The following is a 24,275-nucleotide window of genomic DNA, read 5'->3' as shown; positions in this document are numbered from 1 at the left end:
CTCCCCTCCACATGCGGGCACAGCTCCCTCCCCACCCGCCCAGCCCTCACTTCCAGAAGGAACAGCCTGGGGACTGTGTAGAGAAAGGAGCACTGGAACCAGGGTCGGGAATCCGGAGGGGACAGTTCTTACCTACTACCCTTATGAAATAAAATTCGTATTTTATGGCAAGACAAGAAAAATTTAAACATAAACAATTTTCTCTGCCCTTTGGCCTCCCCTCTCCCACACTGTGCATCCGGCACCAGACCTCCCGTGGGCAGAAACACGTGCTCGGTCATAAAGAGCAACATTCTCCTAGCACAGGCCGGACAATTCCTTAAAAGATAACATTCCTTCTTGATCTTGTAAGGGGTCACATGGTGCTTAGATCTGGATTGCGTAAACTATTAATAACACGTCATTTAATGTACAGCCCTCTGTCTCAAAAGACTTATATAGCTGTGTCTTGACTTCTAACAGGCGGAACAGTTCTCAGAGCCTTCTGAGATGCTCTTCCCTGGTTATAATCCTCAAATTTGGCTCGAATAAAATTTTCCATTGCTTTCTTAGATCAACCAATTAATTTTTCATCAACACCCTGAGAGGTTTCACTGAATGCAAGTCACACCAGCATAGGACTGTTTTTCTCTGGGGCCCTAGGAGCAATGGGGGTTCTGGAAGCCCTGAGGAAGTAACCCCAGGATGGAGGGGTTACCGGGTAGTCGCTGAGACAAGGGCAGGTTAACCCCTGAAGGGCAGGTTAAGGGGTGGCATGGGGAGAGTGGTGCTAAGGAATGTTCTAGGCAGAGGCCCCAAGGAGGGCAAACTCCAGAAAGGAAAGAATTAACCTCTTTCCAAGAGGTTCCTGTCTCCCTTGGCAGCCAGCGTGTCCTGCAGGGCCCGTGGCAGAGCAGGCAAGTCCAGGAGGCCTGGTGGATCACGTGGCTTTTTCCCACCAGAAGTGTGACTTATGCCAATTATCTAAACCTTGGAGTTTCCATTTAACTTTTGTGGCAAAGATTAAAGAGGATAGAGTGCACAGAGTGATTAAAGAGGGATCTAGGCATAGAGACGCCCCAACCAGCGGAGGCTGCTATTATTTTATGTCCTTTGCGGAGCTCCCCATTACATTGTTCACTGGGGAGAAGCCGTGCAATAAACAGACTCCTTTTTATAGATCAGGTCTAGCAAAGACCGAATGAAGACCCGTGTTTGCTAAGTGGGGTTTTCACAGGTTGGAGCTCAGCATTCCCAGTCTGTGTAACAGCCACAGCTCAGACATTTGGCGGCGAGCGGTGTGTTTCCACAGGGCATTTGGGCCGGTGCCAGGGTGGGGCCTGAGAGCCACAGGAGGAGCCCAGAGCCCGGGGGCAGCGCGGGGTGTGTGCAGGTGTGGTACGGGGTGGGGCCTGGGGCCTGCATGCTGGTGCCACCACACCCACCCCCAAGCCACCTGCTCTTCTGAGTGCGGCAGGGCCAAGTGTGCAGAGTCTCAGAGTGGAGGGAGGCCTGACCGGTACATCTTCATCTCCCTGACGAAAGGCACGCTGAGGTAAACCAGATGGCCTGGTGGAAAGCCTGGGTAAGTGCAGAGCGAGCGGAGGTGGAGGGTTCCCTCGTGGTGTTGGCCTAGAGAGAGGTCAGCTCGGGCAACCCTCTGTTTCCTGCCAGGGCAGGCACAGGACTGGGCTGCCCCCTGGGGAGGAAGACAAGGAGATACTGCCCCGGTCCCAGAGGCATTCATGGTGGCCAGGATGGGAACAGGGGAGATGGGCAGATAAAGAAACCTTGAAATGCACCTGGGGAAGCTGAGGAGCTGGGGGAGCCCAAAGGGAAGGGTCAGGCTGCTGGAAACAAGGGGCAGTCATTGTTGAGTCATATGTCCATGTGTGTGCATGTGCGTGCGTGTGTGTGTGTGTGTGTGTGTGTGTGTGTGTGTGTGCGGTGTATGCACATGCGTGTGTTTAGGGAGAATCAGGCAGATGTTTCCTTAAAGAGGGAACAGTATGTGCAAAGGTTCAGAAGACTGGGAAGCTTGGCATTAAAGAGAAGTAAGCCTGAGGGTCCTGGATGGGAGGGTAGAGGGTCGGGGGAAACGCACCTAAAAAAGCAGGCAGGGCCGGGTGCTGCAGAGCTGTGCGTGGCAGGCTAAGGAGCTTGGGCTCCACCTTGAGAGCAGTGCGGAGCCATTGAAGGACCTTGAGCTGGAGAGTCACCTGATTGAATAGGCTGATGTTAGAGGACTCATCAACGTCTTCTCCTCAGGGGATGGGAGGACGACCTGGGCCACAGGGGCCTTCCACATTTGAAATCCATGAGTAAAATTTACAGAGTGACAGATGGCTGAGTTAAGGGGACAGCACATCCTGCCCCCAAGTCTCCCATGTCCAGTGAATGAACAGATTCTCAGGAGTGTTTCATCTGGGTTTGAGTCCGACGCTGTCTCATGCTAAGGAGTTGAAAACACAAAAGGGGGACGAAGATGAGGAGCAGGTGATGTCCCCCGGGCAGACACAGCGCTGTGTGCTCCGCACACCTCCCTTCATTTCATCCCCAGGCAGCCCTGGGATATCACGGCTGCTAATTCCACTTCACAGATGAGGTAACCAAGCCTCAGCCATATCTAGTAACTTGCACAGTCCCACAGCTAGCAGGTGGGGGTCTAGTGTGAACTGGGGTCTCTCTCTGTCCCTGCCCCCAGGCTCTCTGTGAGTCTTAGTGCGTGACCCGGGCTTATCCTAATTCAGGAAATCTCTTTGTCACAAGCGTCACAACCCAGGGGCCCTCAGATTCAGACATGCTGGGCCTGGACAGGTGGGACAGAGAGGAGAGCAGGGGCAAGGTGTGGCAGCCATCTGGCCCCAGCGAAACAGCCAGGAGAGGGCAAGGGCCAGGGAGGCCTCCAGCTTCATCCTGGCTGATGGGGAACAAGGCTTTGAGGAGGCAGACGTGGCAGGGAGAGTCCAGTGCTGGGCACTTTCCCAAGTCAGCTGCTGCCCAAGGTGGCCTGACTTTGGGCCTTGCTCCCAGTGGGACGGGGCAAAGGCCCATCCTTGGGGCCCACCCAGACAGGCAGGCAGAAGCCTCCTTGCAGGGAGGCTGGATGACAACCTGGCAGGATAACAATGACATTCCTTGAGCACCTACTGTGCCCTGGACCTTCCTCTGTCAATATCTCACTTGAGCCTGTACACCTCTGCAGTACAATATAGATGCCAATATCCTTACCCACAGATGAAGAAACGGAGCCACAGGGAGACTAAGACGGTGCCCAAGGTTGCCACACTACGAAGTGTTGGAGTCTGGGTTAGACTCTGAGCAACCTGACGCCAGAGCTCAAACTCTATGGGGTTCGGCCACCCACAAGCCAAGGGCAGCCAAGGGGCGTGAAAGATCAGCTTGAGGGGGGCCCGTCTGTGCCTCTCTTGTGGAGATGAAGTTCTGCCTCCCAAGTTCTCCGGGGCAGCCCTGTGATGGGGAAAGGCAAAGGCGTGGCAGCTCCCCTGAGACCTTCACAGACACGTAACAGAGTCACAAGCCAGGCTGAGTCACCTTTTCAGTGAAAATGTTCCTGTGTGGACTAGCCTGCCCTGTGCAAGACCCGGCAAGGGCCTAGGCAGACCCCTCCTCCAGCATGGGGTGGGGAGTGGGTAGATAGAACCACCCACCAGGGAGGGGTCTGATTTGTCTTTTTTCCCCCTAACACCTTAGCGTGGGAGGTAAGGCTGGGGCTCCCCAATGCAATGAAATCACAACCCCCAGGGCGTTAGTTACAAACATTGCCACCGGAGCCCAGCCCCAGACCCGCTGAGTAGGGCCACTCCATGGTGACTGGCACACGTGGCCTGGTCAGTCACTGCTGCACAGCCCCCTGAGCGCCAGCCTGGGGTAAGGGGTGGGGGAGAGCCCCTCCTGAGTAGCCTCCAGAGCTTAGCACTGAGATCTGACATGACCCCATGCTCACAAACGACCTGCATTCCTGTGGGCAAGGTTTCCTTCAGCGAAGGGTACCGGGAAAACTCAATGTCTGGGGAAGGTTGAGTCATTGAGCGTATGGGGGCGGCAGACAGAGCTTAGTTTCTGAGTCAGGCTGTGGGTTAAATCCAGCACCACCATTTACTAGGTGCGTAACCTTGCGCACCTTGCGTAACCAGGCGCTCGAAGCCCAGGCTGTAAAATGGGGCATTCGTAGCTCCCTAGTGTGACTGGCCGAGACAGCAAGAAGAGCATTGCATCTAAAGCACCTAAAGCCTCTAACACACAAGGCCTGGCACGTAGGAGGTGCTCAGATCACTAACAGTAGTCACAGCTGCCCATGACTCCACAAAAAAGGGATGCAATAGATGCATGCATGCAGCTGGGAGCATCTGGGACCACAAAGGCTCTCTGGATGAAGTTTGCACAGGGGATTACTTCTCGTCGTTTCTTCTGTGAAACATGGTGCTAAGAAATAAAGTAGGAAAATCTGTTGCCAGATATTTGAAATTCAAGCAAAGGATATGGAAAGACTTTTTACTCAAAAGAAATATCCTTACAGATATACCATGGATGGGAAGCTGCTCTGTATTTTCGGGATCTGACCAGGGCCAGGAAGGAAGGAAGAAAGGGAGGAAAAAATGATGGATGTGGTGATTGGATAGGTGGATGGCTGGCTGGCTGACTGGATGGCTGGATGGATGCATGGATGAGTGGATTGGTAGGTGGGTAGGTGGAAGAGTAGATGAGTGGATGAGGGGTGGATAGAAGGAGTAGGGAGGCAGCGTGTTCAGCTCCACTAAGCCTTTCCTTGCTTGATCGCTGTCCTTGTAGCTTTGAGCAGGGTTGTCCCTTCCTGCTGCCTGCCCTCAGATGGCACTGCCTGGGAGAGATGCAGCCTGATTCAGAGCCCACGCCCCAGGACGGGGCGGGGATGAGAGAGGTTTTGTGGCTCTGGCTGGCGCCAGCCTGTTCAAACAAGGGGCCGTTCTGCAGCCATTCTGCACAGGAGACAAGGCAGTCCCACAGAGCCCCAAGGGGAACCAGCAATCCCTCACAGTCAGGCCACTGTCTCTGGGGGTACCCTTCCCTATACAGCTAACGCCTCTGAGTGAATAGCCCCTGGGTCATCTGGCCTCACAGATCTCCTAGGAGATTCCATTGTTGTGCCCTGTCACCGCAATAAAACCATCACTGGACTCTGAAGGATTCTCCCTCTTCAGCAGCCCCCAAACCCCTGCTGATCTTTTTTCAGGCCAGGCCCCCTACCCCAACTCTATCTCTCCAAATTTTTTGGTTGTTTTTATTTTTTTCCTTAAAGTCCATCGATCGTCACAAAAACCCAGGAAGTGCAAGTAAGGAGAAAACAAATGTCCAACTGAGGATCTAAGGACCCAGAGCTACAGAGGAGACGTGGCACGGGGCTGCTGGGTGTGTAGGAGCGGGTGGAGGTGTGGTCCCCACGGGGAAGCTGGCCGTGGGAGTCTCAGGAGACAGATGAGGCTCCCAACACCGAAGGCTGGAGTCCAGTCTCTAGAGCCTCTTCTTGCTGCCCCACAGTCAGCACGGAGGCTCTGGCAGTGGCCACAGTGCCATCCACCTTTGAGGTCTTTCCCTACACCGTCTGAGCCTTCCAGCCCCAACTCCCCAGGGCTGGCACTGGGGCTGAGAGCTGGGATTCCACCTCTTAGGGTGGCCGGGTGGCGCCGACCCAGTCCTCCTCAGGAGGCCCCTCCTTCCAGCCTGAGGGCCGAGCTGGCAGGACAGGCCTCCCCTTGGCCAAGGGGCTAATAGGCACGTGGGTCTTCTGCAGCCCTGACCTGAGAGGACCATATGGCAACCTAGTGCAAAGTGGACAAAGGTGCCCCTTCCTCAGCACGACCTGATGGAAACTAGCATGTCCAGAAGCTGCGGCCTCTCCTGGGCCTCCCCTCACCCTGGATGGATGGGCAGGGCCAGGACGGATGGAGGCTCAGCCGCTGGTCTGCAGGGGTCGAGCTGGTGCTCACCCTGCTGGGCTGGCTGCAAGGGGCGCTGCCTTCCCCACATTCCTGCTTTGAGCAGGCGTGGCTTCTCTTGCAGATTGAACAGAAGGGTGTCTCGGTGAAGAGCAGTCGCCACTTCAACCCAGACCCCGACGCAGAGAACCTCTACAAAGCTATGAAGGGGATCGGTGAGTGGCCTTGACCCAGAACCCCGTGACTCTCTGGGGCTCTGCCCACTCTGCTCAAGACCCCTCTGCTCACAGCCCTGGGAATGAGCGTCTCCCCATAATCCTCTGGCACCCAGAGAATCACACAGGGCCCACCTTCTCCAGAACAGGTCTACACAGACTCCCAAGACTGGAGAGGGGGGAGGGCAGTTGTGAGTAATGGGGGTGGGGAGGGGGAGGCCATCTGCTGTGTGTTCCTGCGAGTCCTTGTGCAAGAGACCTCCCCCCATTCAGTCTGCGCTTTCTCCCTCATAAAACGGCCCCGAGAGCTCTGAACCCTGCGTGTCACTGAATTTCGGATGGGACTATGTTGGGAGCTGTGCAGAGCTGACCGTCCTGTCTCCAGCGCCTGCTTTCCTGTGAGCAGGAAAGGGCTGGCCGGAGGCCCGCTGGGGTTTGGATAACCCGGCCCAGACAGCCCTCGTGCTGTCACGCAGGCAGGATTTACCCTCTAACCGGCTCTGACTGGTGAATTGGGGCATTAACAAAAACTGCCGTTCCCAGACAAGCTGAGAAATCATGTTCCGTCTTCTGCTCCCTGTGGAATCTTTATTATTATCTCCACTTCCCAAAGAAAAATGTGGACGCTTGGGGAGGTGAGGCTTCTACTCACCCAGCTGCTGGGCCAGGACTCAGATCCAGTTTTCTGGACCCTCTGTCCCCATCCTCCCCCATGGCCACCAGCACAAGGGAGGTCAGGGCAGGAGGTCCCACTGCCTGAGCTCCGGAGTTTCCAGCTGATGTCCAGAGCAGATCAGATAACCAGAGGGGCCTCAGATTCTATCGCTGTGAGGCTGGGCCTGGCTGCACCCCAACCTTGTGTGGACGGGGGGGACAGATGGATTTTCTGTCTTGTCTACACCACGAAAATCATCAGGTTTGGGAGTTTCCAGGTGGTGCGTCCCCACTGGTTGGCCACCAAGCAGCTGCCTTCCCTCCTCCCCAGCCCTCATCAGTCCCCCAGGGGCAATGAGGGTGCTCATACTGTGCCCCATGCAGGGACCAACGAGCAGGCCATCATCGATGTGCTCACACAGAGAAGCAACGCACAGAGACAGCAGATCGCCAAGTCCTTCATGGCTCAGTTTGGCAAGGTAAAGGGGGGCACTTGTGGTCGGGGGGCTGTAGGGACCACTGCTGCCAGAGACAGCCTTGCAGGCAGGGCCTTGCTGGATGAGGTCCAGCTGGTCTAGAGCCCAGCCCACTGGCAACATGGGGCATTTGGGACATACGCTAAAAACATGATGCATTGTTTCTCTGAAAATCAGATTTAACTCTGAAAACTTACTGATGGCTCCCCACAGCCCTGCTTGGTCCAGCCTTCTGATGTCTGGCCCCAACCTCCTTTCCCACCTTCTCTCTCACTTGCTCCTTTACAATTGCTCCACGGCCCCATCCCTGAGCTGTTTCCCTGCCTCTATGCTTTCCTTGTCCTATTCCCCAAGACTGGAAGGCCCTTCTCTTTCCCACACGCCAGAGATGCAGGCCGGGCTCTGCTCTGTGCTGTGCCGCAGGACTGTCTCCTCGTGTTGGAGCTGCTCTTCCCGTGCCCCTTCCCTCCTGCCACAGGCGAAATCCAAGGGCAGGGAGCACGCCGCCTGGACCCTTTGTCCCTCCTCCCACCGCCCCCAGGACAGAGCGAGGCATCGGCATCCTAGCTAAACACAGGAATAAATGCACACAGAGCCGTGGTGGCCGGAAGCCTCCATTAGCACACACCGGTAATGTGGACACTTGACCCAGGAAGATGAATGATGAAGCCCAAACACTCCATGGGAGAACCCAATGTGCTCTCCTAAAAACTAATTTCTCTCTCTTAACCTTCACAACGATGCGTTATTCTCTGCATTCGACGTCAGAGGAAACTCATGTTCTGAGAGGTGGAGGATGTTGCCCAGGATGCCAGAGCCTATAAGCAGCAAGGTTGGGATTTAAATCCAGGTCTGACAAGGCCCTTGGTCCTTCGCTGTGCTGTGAGGGGAGATCAGCTGGGTGTGGCCTTGTGGTTTCTTGCGAATATAAGTGCCCTTAGAAGGAGACACACGTGAGGTAGATTCCTTAATTCATTTCACTCATTCATTGAGTGTCTATGGGCTAAGTGACAGGGACTTGATGAGCTTAATGACAGACTTGTATTTCGGGCTCATGGTGTGCCTGGCGCTGCGCTGAGAGGGATTTCGACATCTCTCCACCAATCGCCTAAGCAATGGTATGAAGCAGGAGCACCAAGGTCTCTATTTCACAGAAAAGGGTAAGGATGCTTAGAGAGGCTGAGTTGCTGGCCCAAGAAGCCCCAGCCAGCACCAGCGTGTGGCAGAGCCCACGTGGAAATCCAGCCAGAGCCCCTGGGCCCAGCCAGCACCCGCTGCCTGCACTCCAGGGGACACAGCGCACAGAGCACCACCCTTCCCTGCTCCTGCCTTAGGATCTCATCGAGACGCTGAAGTCGGAGCTGAGCGCCGAGTTCGAGAGGCTCATCATAGCCCTCATGTACCCTCCATACAGATACGAAGCCAAGGAGCTGTACGACGCCATGAAGGTAACCAAGCAAGTGGGGGGCGGGGGCAGGAACACTTACAAGGACTGGGTGGGGGAACAATGCCCGGGACTGCCTTCCCCAGAAAGCCTGGCACAGGGAGCTCTGAGCTCCCCTTGAGCCACTGTTTGGAACGAGCCCAGCGAGCTTGCAGCCTGCTGCTCGTGAAATCATACAACATGTTTCGGGACTTGGTAGAGCGTAGGTTCTTCCTTCTCAGCACGGAAAGAATTCAGTGAGTGGCAAAGTGATAGATAAGAAGTGATTTATTAGAATAGGACGCTTGTGGGGCTTACAAGTAGGTGGGCAAGAGGGTGCCACCCCAAGAACTTAGTGGGCTACAAGTTTTTTTGTTTGTTTTTTGTTTGTTTTTTTGTTTTTATTTATTTTTGGCTGCATTGGGTCTTCGTTGCTGCACATGGGCTTTCTCTAGTTGTGGCGAGCGGGGACTACTCTTCGTTGTGGTGCACGGGCTTCTCATTGCGGTGGCTTCTCTTGCTGCGGGAGCACGGGCTCCAGGCACGTGGGCTTCATTAGTTGTGGCACGCAGGCTCAGTAGGTGTGGCTCACGGGCTTAGTTGCTCCACAGCATGTGGGATCTTCCCGGACCAGGGCTCGAACCCACGTCCCCTGCACTGGCAGGCAGACTCTTAACCCACTGCGCCACCAGGGAAGCCCTGTTTCATAATCAAAGGAAGAGTGGGGAGGGGGAGAAGACCACCTTCTTCCTCATTCTTGAGTAGACTTCACACTTCTATCATCAGTTCCCTCCTCCATGTCAGGCAGGGGAGTTTTCTTGTCCCTTGTTTCTTGTTTCATGGTCAAACTGGGACTGTCGTGGTGCAATGGAAATGAGCAAAAAGGATGTGACGTATACTAAAATATGGTAAATCATCTCAGGTTTCAGTATAATGTCACCTTTTCCTTATATTTTTGTTTTTAGTGTGCACAGAGGAGCATGTTCTAGGAATCATTAACTTACTGAGTTCACTGGGCAGGATGTGGGTCTCGTTCCACCATTGTTTTATTGTTTGGGGGCCATGCTTCTGTTGCACGGTTTTGTTGGTAAGCAAGCCTGCTTGGTTTTGTGGCTAAGCAAACCTGGTTTCTTGAGTGATCATTAACTTACAGGGGTTTCCCATACTTTTTTTCTCTACTGACAATGCCCTAGTGGGATTAACTATTTAATCACCTTCTTTGTCCCTTTACTCTGTCCCTATCACTCAGACTGCCACCAAACACAGACTGGCCTCCGCCATCATCTGGCCTTGATGGAGCCAAAATTCGTCCTTCTTAGGACATTGCTAGACCAGGTGTGCAGGAATTAGGAGCCAGCCTCTGCTGTCTCGTGCCTGGTCCCCCAATTTCCCGTTACTTCCCACTGCTCCTTTTGCATTCGAAGATGATTAAGAAGGAGTCAGGACCAAGTAATAATAATCATCTCCATTGAAAGGGCACTTATAGGGCTTCCCTGGTGGCGCAGTGGTTGAGAGTCCGCCTGCAGATGCAGGGGACACGGGTTCGTGCCCCGGTCCGGGAAGATCTCACACGCTGCGGAGCGGCTAGGCCTGTGAGCCATGGCCTCTGAGCCTGTGTGTCTGGAGCCTGTGCTCTGCAACAGGAGAGGCCACAACAGTGAGAGGCCGGCATACCGCAAAAAAAGAAAAAAAAAAGAAAAAAAAAAGGGCACTTATAACTAATAACAACCTACTGTATAAAAAAAATTAATTTAATTTAATTTAAAAAAAGAAAGAAAGAAAGGGTACTTACTCCAAAAAAAAAAAAAAATTGAAAAGGGACTTCCTTGGTGGTCCAGTGGTTAAGACTCCATGCTCCCAATTCAGGGGGCACGGGTTCGATCCCTGGTTGGGGAACTAAGATCCCACATGCTGCACAGTGCAGGAAAAAAAAGAAAAATTGAAAGGGCACTTACTGTGTGGACATGCCAGGCATTTTACATCTATTATCTCCACCTTCGGGGTGGGGGTGGCTTTTCCCTGTGTCCTGATGAGGACCCTCAGGCTCAGGGAGGTGGAGTGACCTGTTTGGGACCACCCAGCTATAGAGGGCTGAGCTGAGACACAGCTCTCCCATCACATCACTTACCCACAAGTATCCACCACTGGAGACAAATGCACGTGATCTCCCCCAGTAACATCCTCCAGCAGAGGCCCCCCAGCAGAGCGCTAACTGGTTCGTCCTAGGACTCTTCCTTTTGCCTCTTGACAAAAGAGAGTGCGGACAGAGCAGGAGGGTGTGGACAGAGCTCTCCAGCAGGCAGAGGTTTTTATCCACAGGGCTTAGGAACCAGAGAGGGCGTCATCATCGAAATCCTGGCTTCTCGGACCAAGAACGAGCTGCAGGAGATAATGAAGGCATATGAGGAGGGTAAGGGGCCTGCTAAGAGGGAGGATGTGGCCCTGAGTTAAAGGCTAGCTTGGGAATGACCGTGAGCTTTGGCAGCCTAGTGGCAAATAAGAGACAAGCCGTGTACTGGGCCACATTGGAAAGGATTCTTTCTGGGCTTTTCCACACACAGATGCTGAGTACCTTCTGTGTGCCAAATCCCGTGCCTGACAGTGAGATTGGATATGAGTCGGGATCCGTCTCTGAGCTCCCTAAGCGCATGGGCTGCTGCGGGGGAGGGCATGCACCCATTAAGTTCTCTGCCCCTTGACAGTGTGGCAGCACTGCGGGCCGCTGGCTGTGTCAGCAGTGGGCGGGGCTGACACCTTCCTGGCCAGGCACAGGCTGACCCTGGGGACCATGCAGGGCCCCGTTGCAGTGGCGGGTGTGGAGCCCTAGACAGCTCTCATGGGCTGCGAGGCAAAACCCATCCTCCACAATGTCTGCCTGGTGGGGAGTCCACCGGAAGTTCCTGGATTTGCCGAACCACGTGATGAAATAAGGCTCAATCAGCAGCCCCTGGCTCTCTGGCCTGGCCCATCTTTGTGCTTTGAGCTTGGCTGGCAACCCATGTTGCTTCCTAGGTCTGAACAACCACCAGCAGGGAGCCTCTGCCACTCAGACACCTGGACAGAGCAAACTCTCCCTGTGCCAAGGACTCATCTCTCCTGGAAGGCTTTAGTCAGGAAAAGGGTGAGAAATGGGGCGAGGAGGAGGGAAGCAGGTCTGAGCCTCATGGTCCTGATCCCCTGCAGACTATTGGTCCAGCCTGGAGGAAGACATCCAAGCAGACACCAGCGGCTACCTGGAGAGGATCCTGGTGTGCCTCCTGCAGGTATCACAGCCCAGGCTCCTGGGAGCCCCTTGTCTGGGGGATCCCCACCGATCCCCCCTCAGAGAGTGGCTCTTGGGCAAAGCTGCTGGGGTGGGGTGGGGGGCAAGGGTGTGGTACAGCCACTGGGGCCTGGGCTCACTGGGTACAACCCAGCGGGCTCGGAGTGTCCTCATGGCAGAGCCCCGGCACCTCTCCAGAAAGTAGGAGAGGGCCCGTCACTGAGCAGGTCCCTCCCACCAGGCCCCATGGCAGGCACGCGGCTCACTTTTGCTCTCTGAGTCCCGCAGCTCCTTACGGGACATTCCTTATGACTCTCCCTTTACGGATGAGAGGCCAAGGCCTGGAGAGAATAACTGCCTGCCTTCCTACCTGGCTGTCCCCTCTGTCCCGGCTGCTCTGCTCAGCCAGCCTGCCTTACAGAGTCGCCTCTTCTGTTCCTAGGGCAGCAGAGATGACTTGTGTGGCTTCGTGGACCCAGGACTGGCCCTGCAAGATGCACAGGTAAGGCTACCCCTCAGCAGCTCTGCCCTGCAGGCCACCCTGAACCCCACCCTCTGCCATCTAGACTCCGGGGTGCTGAAGCCTAAAAGCCTCACCCAGCCCCTCTGCCCACGGGGGTTTTCTCTGATGCTAGGCTGGGCCCTGGCTCAGCTCTCTGCAGGCCTTTACCCTCTGGTGTCTGCAAAGGGAAGTGAGGGTGGAGGGGAGGAAGGAGATTGATTTGGGTGGGGTTCACTGAAGCTCTGCCCGGGCAGGAACAGCCTATGAACCCAGGGATGCTGGGCCTCTGAGGCCCAGATGTGTGCATTGAGCTCTCTATAGGTCTGCCTGCTGGCAGAGCTCTTGAAGGCGCCCAGAGGCAGAGCAAAGCCCCAGAGGGGAGGCAGGACAGTTCCTAGAGCAGCCCGGTATCGAGAAGAGAATTTAACCACGGGGATAGCAGGCTCCCAGTCAAAAAGATGATCGAGCAGAGGAGAATGCCAACCTGGCAGGGTGGATGGGGGGCTGTTCTTCACCCCCCTTGCTCGCCTTCACTGGTTGTCGTGGGTGTCCCAATGCCAGGATCTCTACGCAGCGGGTGAGAAGATTTGTGGGACTGATGAGATGAAATTCATCACCATCCTGTGCACGCGCAGTGCCACACACCTGATGAGAGGTACCGGGGAGGTAGGGAGGTCCTGGGGGACAGGGAGGCACCCTGGCTCTAGGTCCTCTCCCTTCACACTGAATACCCAGTGCGTGGCCTTGTCAAATCATGGAGCTGGGGAAAGAGCCAAGGAGCCCTGGACCCTTTCCCCAGCAGCCAAGTGGAGGTCAGGGGTGGTGCACTGACGTGCAGTCTCCTATTTGAGATGCTGGGGGGCGTCACGCTGAGATGCGCGTGTCCCCTGAGAGAAGGCGTCTCTCCACAGTGTTTGAGGACTATGAGAAAATGGCCAGCAAGAGCATTGAGGACAGCATCAAGAGTGAGACCCACGGCTCACTGGAGGAGGCCATGCTCACAGTGGGTGAGAGACGGAGCTCCGCGCTCAGGCTCACGTGTGTCCGCTGGCCCTGGGGCTCAGAAGTGGGGCAGCACCAAAGGGCGAAGGGCCCAGGGTGCAATAGCAAGTGCTGGGTCCCTATGTTCACCTTCAAAGCCAACCTCCACACCAGCCGCCACTCTCAGCATGTACCCTTCACCCAGGACACTGGAGCTACTAGGGGAGACCCTCGTGTCCTCAGTGTGCCAGAGATTGTTCTCTGTGCTGCCCACAGAGTGCCCAGTGCCGTATGAGTGTGTCATCATGTATGTGCGTGTGCGTGAGTGTGTGCACGTGAGTGTGTGCATGTGAGTGTGTGCACGTGTTGCATGAGTGTGTGTGCTTGCATATGTGTGCGAGTGAGACTGTATGCGTGTGTGCGGGCGCGAGTGGGTGAGTGTGAGTGTGTGCGTGCGTGAGTGTGCATGCATGTGCACGTCTAAGTGTGTGAGTGTGTGCGAGAGTGTGTGCGCGCGCGTGTGTGCACATGTGTGTGCGCGAGAGAGTGTGCACATGAGTGTGTGTGCGAGAGTTGTGCGTGTGAGTGTGTGTGCGTGTGTGTGTGTGCACACGTGCAGGATTGTGCGGGGCCCAGGGCCTGTGCTCACCCACAGCAGCCGCACAAGGAACATTCCGGCTCTGACTGAAGCCCTGAAGTCACCCAGCTGGACTTTAGCCAGGGGTTTGGTCCCTGCCGCAGTTGCTGATTGAAGAAATGATGATGTGTAGTTGGAATCCAAACTGAGTGATCGGTGGTCTGACACTAGGGGAACACTGAGAACCTTCCACGAAGCATGAGGTCAGATTCATGTAGGAGGACAGGTCGCAGAGCACATCCTGGGGTCCAGAGCCAAAGTTGACAGGGAGCGGAGTCATTGCAGAGTGAAGAACTGAGGCCCAGGGCAGAGGGACTTCCCTCCTCCCTCCCATGATGGAGCCTCCCTCCCATGTGGGCACCTCCACACCAGGCTGTGCCCATTGTGTGCCGAGCAGCCAAGGGAGCTGCACAGTGTGTCCTGGTCCACGGGGGTAAACTGGGGCATCTGACTCTCCCAGCTGCCTTTGACTGCTGTGATAAATCCAATCTATGTCGGAGCATCTAAGCATGCCTCCTGCTCCAGTCTCAGCTTCCAAAGGCAGCCCCTGGATCCGATTTAAACAACTCCTGAATAAAATCTACAGGCAGGGAAAAGCAAGGCTATGCCGGGCCCTGGTGTGCTGGGCACATCCTGTTTGTTTATCCTTGAAGACTCATCACTCACTTCACACGTGAGGATGGTGCAAGGCAGGGAGATCAAGTCACTAGGCACCTGGTACCATCAAGCAGGGTTCAAACTCATGCCTACCTCCCTCAAAGCCCTCGCTCTTTCTGCCACCTTGGATTAAAACACCAACCTCCCCACCCAGACACCAAGTCTCTGAAACAGCATCCCTGAAAGCGAGGATAGGGCCAGATGCCCTGGGTGCTTTCTCGCTCTGGGTCCAAAACCCATCTGTCACAGGAGAATTCAATCTGCAGGGGCGCTCTGAGAGGTGACGTGTAAAGCAGGCACTCAGAGGCCAGTGGTCACCACAACGGTGGCTCCTCCATGGAACTGTGTGGCTAGGTTCTTGGTGAAGCTGTGTCTGGAATGTAAGAGCCCAGGGACTCCCTTGGTGGAGCCGTGCTCTGACGAGCCAGACCAGCCCTGTGGGTCCCAGTGCGTTTCACACCTCGCCCTTTTGTCTGCCTACTCTCGGCCTTTGCACCTGTGCCCAGTGCCCTGGGCTTCCTTCCCTGCCCCACCCCTCCTGACACAAAGCCTCTCATTTTAGGACTAGGCAGAGCACAGATAAATAGGCCAAGACTTGCACAACACTAACCCTTAAGACCCAAAGCAAGACATAAATAAATAAACATGTATACAATGTCGCCTACAACCTCTGGTTGCTAACAGAACTTTCCTGTTTGCCAGTGAAATGCACCCGGAACCTCCACAGCTACTTTGCAGAGCGCCTCTACTATGCCATGAAGGTAACTGTTCTGTCTTCTGTGTGCCCGACCTTCAGTCCTACACGGCACAACTGCAAAGCCAAGGAGCTCAGAGCCACCACCCAAGTCTTCGACACTTGGGTCTCCTCTCATCCCAGCCTCTTGTGGACCAGAATGGTTTTAGTTCTCAAAGGGCAAACCAAGCTAGGGAAGGGAAGCCACAGCTCCTGAAGGCTGAATTTGAGTAGGTGCATTCAACAGGTGTTCATGGTACCGAACTCTCACCACAATCCTGTGAAACTTATGTAGTAATCTGCCCTCCCAGAGGGCGTGAAACCAAGGCTTGTCGTCAAGGTCACACAGCTAGTAGGTGGCAAAGTGTTGATTTGAGTCCAAGCCAGTGCAATTGTCTTTTTTATTCATGATTTTATTTATGCATCATTGCCCACGTGGCCTCCTTGACAAAGCACAGGTCAGGATTGCCAGGAGGTCAAGGCATCCTTTGAACGGGCATGTTTAAGAGGGAGATTGCCACACACAGCAGCTCAACAACCTGCGTGTGCCAGGGTGCCCATCTGGGGTTGCCTGTTGTCCAAAAGGCGGCACTGGCCACTCAGATGTTCAAGACATTCCTATCAGGGGAGGCTCTGGTATCTGGAACCCCAATGGAAGATAGATAGTGAAAATAATTCCTGGAGATTAAAGTCAGCCCACCTTCTCTGATTGATGGTTGCTAACATCACCTGAAGCAAGAACCCCAAGCTCTCTGGCTACATCTGGCCAGGAAATGAGAGAGGGCATGGGATTCGCTTGGTCACGTGGCTCCCTCTGACATGAGAGTGATCGAGGATGAAAGTGAGTAGGAGGGTCCTGCACGTGAACTGGCCAGTGAAGCTGATTTCATGATGTGGCTACCCTAGGAAGAGGCCTTATTCCTGGAGCAGTCTAGAATCTGATGTAGCAAATCAAACACACACTGCCATCTGGGGCGTTTGGCGTCTAATAAGAGACAAACGAGCAGTGAGTGAGAAGAGATCAAGGGATCCCTTAGACCATCCCTCAGCACATCCCTCTCAGTGCTTCACTGCTAGAGCGGAGGCTCATTCCTGTACCTCCATCCCCTACGAAAGCCCCCTGAACCCAGCACAGATCTGTCCATTATCACAGAGATGGACCAGGAAGGCAAGAAGTGATGGTTGACTGCTGTGTCTTATCCAGGGAGCTGGAACTCACGATGGGACCCTGATAAGAATCATCGTTTCGAGGAGTGAGATTGACTTAAATCTCATCAAGTGTCGGTTCAAGGAGATGTACGGCAAGACCCTCAGCAGCATGATCGTGGTGAGCCATGAGTTCCCATGTCTAACAGCAGTTTTAAACAGAGGCCTTACTGGGGAACCTGAGTGCTGTGACCAATGTCACGAGTCACACTTGTCCGTCCCTCCTCAGTGGGTATCACACGCTTGCATTCATTGCTGTGTGCTAGGTACAGGGATCAGCAAGGAGGTCGGTGTCGCTAGTGGAGGCCCCTGTACGTTTCACCCAGAAAGTTAGCTTTGCATTTGAGTTACGGTTGCCCCTTTGAAAATGACACACCGAATCCTTGCAGAAGGATATCTGAAGAGTCAGTGAGAGTAAATAGTTTAGTAGGAGTCGAGGCGTAGCATTCAAATACAGATACAGGTAGTCCCGACAGCAAAAATGTAAGGACATAAATCATATGAGCTCCAGTGGGCTGCCTAACCTGATTCCAATTAGTGAACGTTCTAGAGCTGAGAAAACACAGTGATTATCACACTGCTATGACTTCAAGAGAAATAGCTCTTCTAGCCATTAACACCAAATGAGGCCTTGACGGCTTCAATAACAGAAGTCAAGTCATGAGAAATATATCCCTAAGTCTTCATTGGCTATTAAGTCAAGCCTCTAGTTACTCTACAAGTGTCCGTTGTTCACTACACTTTCCAAGACACATATAGCTTACAATATGCTAAAAAGACACTTCTGCTTTAAGATGTTTCAGAATGGGGCGGTAGGTGGTAGGGGATTGGGGGTGGCAATAGAAACAGCCTGAAATGGAAAACAAAGGAAGACGGGTGACAGTGAGGGGCCTGTGGCATAGGAACCTGTAGAGGGATGTGCCAGGTCTCCCCCAGAGAAGCACAACTCCTAGTAATAAGAGCAGCTGCTCCTGATGGAGGTGACTCCAAGTCAAGCCAATGTCACAAACCAACCCCCCTTCTAATTCTCACGTTCCTCCTGTCCTCAGGAAGACACAAGCAGCGACTACAAGAATGCCCTGCTGAACGTGGTGGGCAGTGACCCCTGAGGCTCAGAAGGACAAGAGCAAAGGCCAAGAAGGTGGAGCCGCTGGGTCCTGCTTGCTCAACCTTGGCCACGGATGGGGATGGGGGTTGGGGGAACCACAGCACAGCTTTCAATCCTCTATCTCCCAGCTTCCAGTGCTTTCCAGCCAGTTTCCCTGACCCAGAAGTAAGGAGCAGCCTGGGGCTCCTACTTCCACTGTCTTCCCAAGTCATTTTCAGGTGTGAGCACATTGCCAACCTTAGCATATATCTGATCTGACAAATACCTCAGCATGAAGGGGTCGACAGGGGCTCGTGATGATTTCTTTCTCCCTACCCAGGAGCTTCCCAAGCCTGACTGATCACAGAGTCCCCTAGGCTCTCAGCCCACTCCCATCTACTAATCTGAGATCTGCAGAGAATAGACCAGACAATATGGAATTTTAATAAGTGTCTCAGCTGATATGCCTCTCTTTCAGGCAACCAGAGAAGGCCGTGAGAGCCTGTTTCTTTCTGAACACATGCTTGTGGGCAGCTGAGAAAGGAACACATATATCCAGACCAAGTGGGCTATCACCAACATTCATTCACCAGCTTCATTTTAAAATACTAGGCTATACGTAGAAGAAAAATTCTCTCATCATCCTACCAACAGAGAAAGCTGAAAATTAATGGCCTGACACAAGGACACTGTGTTCTAAGAGGCTTGGGCTTCTCTAGTCCTTGACCAAATTAGTGCTCCTTCCTCCCATGATGCAAGCCTGGAGAATCTCTAATCCTCACCAAGTGGCAATAGGAACTGGTTGCAGGAGAAGCTGAGATAGCTGTGTTGTGCTTTTCAGAACAATAAAGATTTGTACATTGGAACGTAAGTGTCTTTGGATTTTTAGAGGTGACCAAAGTAGGACCCCTTTGATTAGCCAAATTCTACCCCATAGAGTCTACTCTCCAGACTAGGCCATCTAGGGCTACAAAGCTTATCCTTTCCCATTAACAACAGTTCTGATCTCTGAAGACAGCCCACATATTCTGCCAAGACTTCTTCTGTCAAAGCTAAATGTCCCCAGTCCCTTCAACTGTCCCTCTTAAAGCCCGGTTTGGGGCCAACTCCTCCAAACATTTTCTAGTTTGCAAACTAGAAACTTTTATAGAGTGCAACCCTGAGAATCGTTTGTTTGTTTTCAGGGCTAGACGATACGTTTATACATGTCCATGTCAGGTCCAGATGTCACGCCACATCGGCGGGACTTCAATTCATTGACAAGCATCTCATCACAGCTCCTGCCAGGGGTCTGTAGGGCAGGACCAGGCTTTCCCCATGCAGGTCATCACATAACAATGATGCTTTATTAAAGGGCAGATTAATACGCAGCTTTGGGGAGGAAATACCTGGGAGCAAAGAGCGAGGCCGATCAGTGGGGCTTTGAGCTCACACAGAGGAGAGGTAGACTCTGGCTCTGCGCTGCACTGGCTCTTGTGACTCTGACCTAATCACTTCGTGTGTGTGTGTGTGTGTGTGTGTGTGTGTGTGTGTGTGTGTCTGAGCCTCAGATTCCTTACCTTTACCTGCAGGGGTGGAAACCCTGCTGCAATTGCTGCTTTCAAACCACCTCAAAGGTAGTGGTAGAAAACCATCATTTTATGATGCTCCTGGGTTCTGTAGGTCAGGAATTCAGACCTGTTGCCCAGTGCGGATAACTTGTCTCTGCTCCAGCAAGTCTGGAGACTCTGTCGGGAAGACCCAAATGTCAAGAGAACTCTAGGGCAGATGCTGGAATCATCTGGAGGCTTCTTCACTCACATGCTCGGTGCTGGTGAGACGGCTGGAAGGCTGGGCTCAGCTGGGACTGTCCCCTAACACTCCTACATGTGACCTCACCAGGGTTGGGGCCCAGGGTAGTGGAAGCCCTTATGTGGCGGCTCAGGGATGCATTTGCTTCTGTGACAAAACCTCACACAGATCACTTCCGTCATGCCCTATTGGTCAAAGTCATCACAATCCAGCCCAGCTTCAAGGGAAGGAAACACAGTCCCCATCTGTCAATGGGACAAATGTCAAAGAATTTGGTGGCCATTCTCTTAAACTCTGAACAAGTAGTTTAAAATATTGAACAACTCATGCAGCACAACTGCCCCATGTGCATGGCTGCTGTCTGTAGGGCTGGAGCAGGGTCTAAGGGACCCCTGCAGGGCCAGGCCTCATCCTTACTCCTGGGTTTCGGGGCTGTCTGTCAGGCCTCGGGCGAGGCTCTCAGGTGGTAATGATTCTTTTTTCTTTTTTTGTTCAAGTCCCCCCCTGGACTTTCTTCCAGTGCTGAGTCACTGAGTCACTTTCAGCCAAAGCCCTTCAGAAAGGACTTAGAAGATCCCTCCACCCTGCAATCCTTTGGAATGCTGGTTCTCTGGGCAAAAGATTCCCTTGTGACCCACCCCAAAACTGGCTTGACATGTCCAAACAGGAACCTCAAGAAAGCTACAGCCAAGGAGACGGCCTAGGAAACGTGGTGATGTCCAACTATGTGCCCAGCAAGGAAATCTGTTCAGCAGGACCGTGCAGTTCATTGTCACTCCCAGTGGATCGCCCCCCATCCCCACAGGATGGAAGCAGCAGGCCTCCTCAGATTGGAAAGATGCTCTCTCCTCCCAGCTTCACAGCTAGAGCAGCTTGGGGGGTCGTGTGCCCGCCCTGTGAGATAGCTCCTCTCTAGCTGAGAGCATTCTCCAGAGAAGGGGCCAGCTAGGTGTTATTAGCTGACTCTTGTGGCCACTGGTGGGGGAAAGGGGCACCGACTGGCAAAGGAACCTGGCCAGGACACTGATAGTGTCCTCTACCTCCAAATCATTTTTGCTGGAATAAGCATTGGGGTACTTCTGATGAAAACAGACCCTTTCCTAAAGTACAATACTTTTGCAATTGGAGTTTGGTCAGTTTGATTTCAGCAAAGAAGGAAAATGAGAGAGTGTGTGTGCCCTGCTCGTGGTTCTATAACGAAAAATGTTGTTTTATTTTCTAACTCTCTATGATACATTATATATTCATGGACTTCCTCGATATCCTCAGATCCAAGGTTTCCCATTCTCTGAAACTGGATTCATTTTCTTCCATTGCAATGCCTGGTGGGGAAGGGCAGAAGCTGCTCTAGTCAACTGAGTTCAGAGTTTGTCCTACTACGTGATTGAGACATCGTTTTCATTGGGTACTGGATTCTGTGAGCTATCAAATGACCTTTCATAAATTCCTTTTCTGCTTATACTATCCAGAGAGAATGTTCTTGTTAGCAACCAAGAAGTCTCTCTATTGCACAGAATCACTGCCCTTATGACGTCAGAGGATAATTATCTGTTTATGTGTCTCCTTCCAAAAAGCCCCTTGAGGGCAGGAGCTTGGTTTTGTTCATTTGTGAACATGCAGTGGCTGGTACATAGCCAGCATTCCGTGAATATTTTTGAACAAACAACAACAAACAAGAGCATGGACTTTGGGAGGACAGAAGACCCAATAGCCATGGAGCCTGAACCAGTCCTTCATCGTCTCTGATTCTGAGAAGACACTCTGGGCCTTGTGAACTCCCCCGAGGAGCGATGCCTGCTCAGCCAACCCGATGAAAACAGTCCTGAAAAGGATCTAACAGGGAAAGCAGCTTCTTGCAACTCTTTTGGCCCCTACTTGGCACCGGGCCCTGTTTCGGTTTCTGACACTGCAGTGACAAACAAGCCCGGCAGAATCAATGCCTGATGGAGCCCCTTTGTAAGAGCTCGTCACACCTGACCACCATCCCGTGGGGCACTCGGGCAGTGGCCAGAACCGAGCACACGCCCACCAGTGTTGGCTTCTTGCCACCAGGGGGACAGGGCTAGCATGCTGGGCCTGGCCTCTTTCTACTTCCTCCTTGAGCAAGGGGTCATTTTGCTGAGGGTTGACTACTTGGACAAAATCAGCATACTTTGGTAAGAAGCAAAAGGAGGAATAGATTTGTGGTCAACACCTTACGTTGTCTGTTACTGCGGCCAAGCATTCTAACTGCAACCAGGTTGGAGCTGGCCAGGTACGTCTTCATAAAGAAGGCGATGCTTGAGCAGGGTCTCAGAGGATGACTCAGTGCTTATCAGTTAGACAGGACAGGCAAGAACGTTCCAGGCAGAGGGAGGAAGGCAAACATCCAAGCAGTCTGGTCTCTATCAGACTGCAGGAATGGTGGGAAAGTCAGCAGCCGAGTCAGGGAGGTATCAGGCTGAGAAGCTCAAACTGCTTCCAGGGCAACCGGAGCCTTTCAGGGCTCAGGCAAGGGGCATCTGGGATGGAACTTAGTAACATTTCCGGCAGCGCTGCCAAGGTGAGTGTGCCTGCGTGAGTCTGGAGGAGGGGAGCCCAGAGCTGAAGCTGTTGCAGCTACCGACAGCAACTCCCACCACCCTTCCGGCCTAGTGCTTTGTGGTCCTGGAGATAATTCCCAAGGGGGAAGCTGAGCTTCGACACTCTCTGTCCTGATGCTGGGAAGTGAAATCTTTCTATGGGGTTGTGATGTAGCCCCAGGCCACTGCATCCCTGTCCCCGTAGTGAGGAGTGGATGTTGATTTCCACAGCTCTCACCATCAGCCCATAAATTCTGAAATAGCTCTGTGAGCCCTGAGCCTGAGTGTGAGGTTCTGGGGTAGGTGTCCAAGGACACCTGAGTAGGTGTCCAAGTTCCCTCATGGGATTGGGCTGAAGTGGACCTGTCTGATACCCCGGTGGCCTGGGATACCTTTGTTCCCCTGCCAGCCTGCTCCTGGCTCTGGGCCTGGCCCTGGGGCTGTGCTGTGATGGAATTCTGGGGCTACCAGCTTGGAGATTAGGGCTTACACCACCTCTGCGATGTGCTCTGGAGCTAGACTCCCATCAGCGTCTCCCAGACCCAAAACCTGGGGGTGCCTGACACTCAGTTTTGACTGGACACGCTTGCCTCACTCTGTCTGGGCCAGTCAGCTCTGACACAGGACCACAGCTTTACAGCCAAGCCTTCCTCTCCAGAACTCAGTATTTCTCTTACTCCCAGAATGCCTTGCTGCCAGAGTGACCAGGTTAGCCATGGGTGAGCCATGACTGCCCTATCCCACTGCCCCTGTGTCTGCTGTTTGCAGCTCCTCACAGATAAGTTTCCCCTCCCTCATCTCCATCCCACCCTGTCATAAATTGATCCTAATTGAAACAGAAGTCAGTCATCTAAGCTCCGCCCCTGGCCTGTTGCGATATAGGCCCTCACTGATTAACCTAGGGTGAACCGACTCACCACAAACGCCAGACTCTGCCGTGTTCCCTGGGTCTCCCTGTGCCAGTCTGACCGGGGCCCATTGCCCCATTTGCCCTTCGTTTCAGCCCCTCCTCCCCTTCTAGGCTGCCTTTATTCCTCTGTTCCCATTCCTAGATCTGTGTTCTGAAAGAACACAGCAGCAGGGACAGACATTTCCACACCTTAGGTGAAGTCACTGCTCTGCGCTCCTCCCCAGCTCCCTGTGTGACCGCATGTGAATTGTAAAGCCTCCTCTGCCCCCCAGAGAGCAAATAGCACCCTCGCACAAGCAGGCAGAGCCCAGCCTTGCATGGGTGCGGCAGGAAGCCCCAAGCTGGCCTAGACTCGAATTAGCAGAAAGGGGTGGACACCCACTGCCCAGGAAGAGAGGGCTGAGGCGCTGTGGAGGGGGATCCCTGGCCCTCGTCAGCACTGGGTACGGGGAGTTCCACGTTTTCTTATATATCAGCTTTCTGGAGTGTCCTCACTGCGGAGCAGTAAGCTTCTCCAATTAGATTTCAAAAACACTTGGTTATGAAGATCCTAGGAGCAGGACAGAAATAAAGACGCAGACGTAGAGAATGGACTTGAGGACACAGGGAGGGCGAAGGGTAAGCTGGGACGAAGTGAGAGTGGCATGGACATACATACACTACCAAACATAAAATAGATAGCTAGTGGGAAGCGACCACATAGCACAGGGAGATCAGCTCGGTGCTTTGTGACCACCTAGAGGGGTGGGATAGGGAGGGTGGGAGGGAGACGCAAGAGGGAGGGGATATGGGGATATATGTATACGTATAGCTGATTCACTTTGTTATACAGCAGAAACTAACACACCATTGTAAAGCAATTATACTCTAATAAAGATGTTAAAAAAAAAAAAAAACTTACCTGCACTGACCCTCAGTGGGTCACTATTGCACTCACCTCCTTAGCCCACTTTGTTCCCTGGGGAGGCAAATGCCCAAGGCCACCTGGCTGGACACAATAAAGATACACCTTGGACTTCAACGCTACTGACTCCTACATGTTTTTCTTTAATTAGTTACTTTTTAAATATTAAATGTAATGTGCATCTGGTAAAAAAGAAAATTAGAGATAAATCATAGAAACAAACTTAAAAGCTTCTCAAATAGACAGAATATCTTCACCGCCTTAGGATAAGAAAATATTTCTTAGACAAGACAGAGAAAGCAGTAATTACAATGGAAAAACATTGATAAATTGAACCTCACCAAAATTTTAAACTTTGCCA

At 53.1% G+C, this 24,275-nt stretch overlaps 1 protein-coding gene and 1 long non-coding RNA gene across 17 annotated transcripts; one reads left to right on the top strand and one right to left on the bottom strand.

Moving 5' to 3' along the window:
* Nucleotides 1-869: 869 nt before the first annotated feature.
* LOC132506899 (uncharacterized) lies at nucleotides 870-3,436 on the bottom strand. Its single transcript, XR_009535982.1, has 3 exons — nucleotides 3,211-3,436; nucleotides 2,084-2,431; nucleotides 870-1,678 (listed from the first exon to the last, which is right to left on the bottom strand). It is a non-coding gene; the product is annotated as an uncharacterized LOC132506899 (long non-coding RNA).
* On the top strand, nucleotides 1,427-18,614 carry LOC132506897 (annexin A8). Of its 16 annotated transcripts, none has more exons than XM_060125720.1 (14): nucleotides 1,430-1,564; nucleotides 5,279-5,388; nucleotides 6,040-6,130; nucleotides 7,183-7,263; nucleotides 8,595-8,708; nucleotides 9,933-10,018; nucleotides 11,003-11,093; nucleotides 11,867-11,946; nucleotides 12,388-12,447; nucleotides 13,009-13,102; nucleotides 13,359-13,454; nucleotides 15,425-15,483; nucleotides 16,660-16,782; nucleotides 17,711-18,614. In XM_060125720.1, exons 3-14 carry the CDS (start codon nucleotides 6,118-6,120, stop codon nucleotides 17,768-17,770), a joined length of 957 nt encoding a protein of 318 aa, XP_059981703.1. In that variant the 5' UTR covers nucleotides 1,430-1,564; nucleotides 5,279-5,388; nucleotides 6,040-6,117; the 3' UTR covers nucleotides 17,771-18,614. The 16 variants fall into 16 exon arrangements, with proteins under 16 accessions (XP_059981697.1, XP_059981698.1, XP_059981703.1 ...); XM_060125719.1 differs by having other exon boundaries at nucleotides 6,022-6,130; XM_060125712.1 differs by having other exon boundaries at nucleotides 5,279-6,130; nucleotides 17,711-17,802; nucleotides 18,361-18,614.
* The last annotated feature ends 5,661 nt before the right edge of the window (nucleotides 18,615-24,275 follow it).

The sequence above is a fragment of the Lagenorhynchus albirostris genome, chromosome 16 (genome assembly GCF_949774975.1).
Source record: "Lagenorhynchus albirostris chromosome 16, mLagAlb1.1, whole genome shotgun sequence".
Lineage (NCBI taxonomy): Eukaryota > Metazoa > Chordata > Mammalia > Artiodactyla > Delphinidae > Lagenorhynchus > Lagenorhynchus albirostris.
This window is presented reverse-complemented; position numbering and strand designations above follow the sequence as displayed.

Coding starts and splice junctions, on each gene's coding strand:
- LOC132506897 (XM_060125712.1), top strand. CDS start 5,899: ATGGATGGGCAGGGCCAGGACGGATGGAGGCTCAGCCGCTGGTCTGCA. Junction 12,448..13,008: donor TGGCCCTGCAAGATGCACAG/GTAAGGCTACCC, acceptor TCCCAATGCCAG/GATCTCTACGCAGCGGGTGA. Junction 15,484..16,659: donor GCCTCTACTATGCCATGAAG/GTAACTGTTCTG, acceptor TGTCTTATCCAG/GGAGCTGGAACTCACGATGG.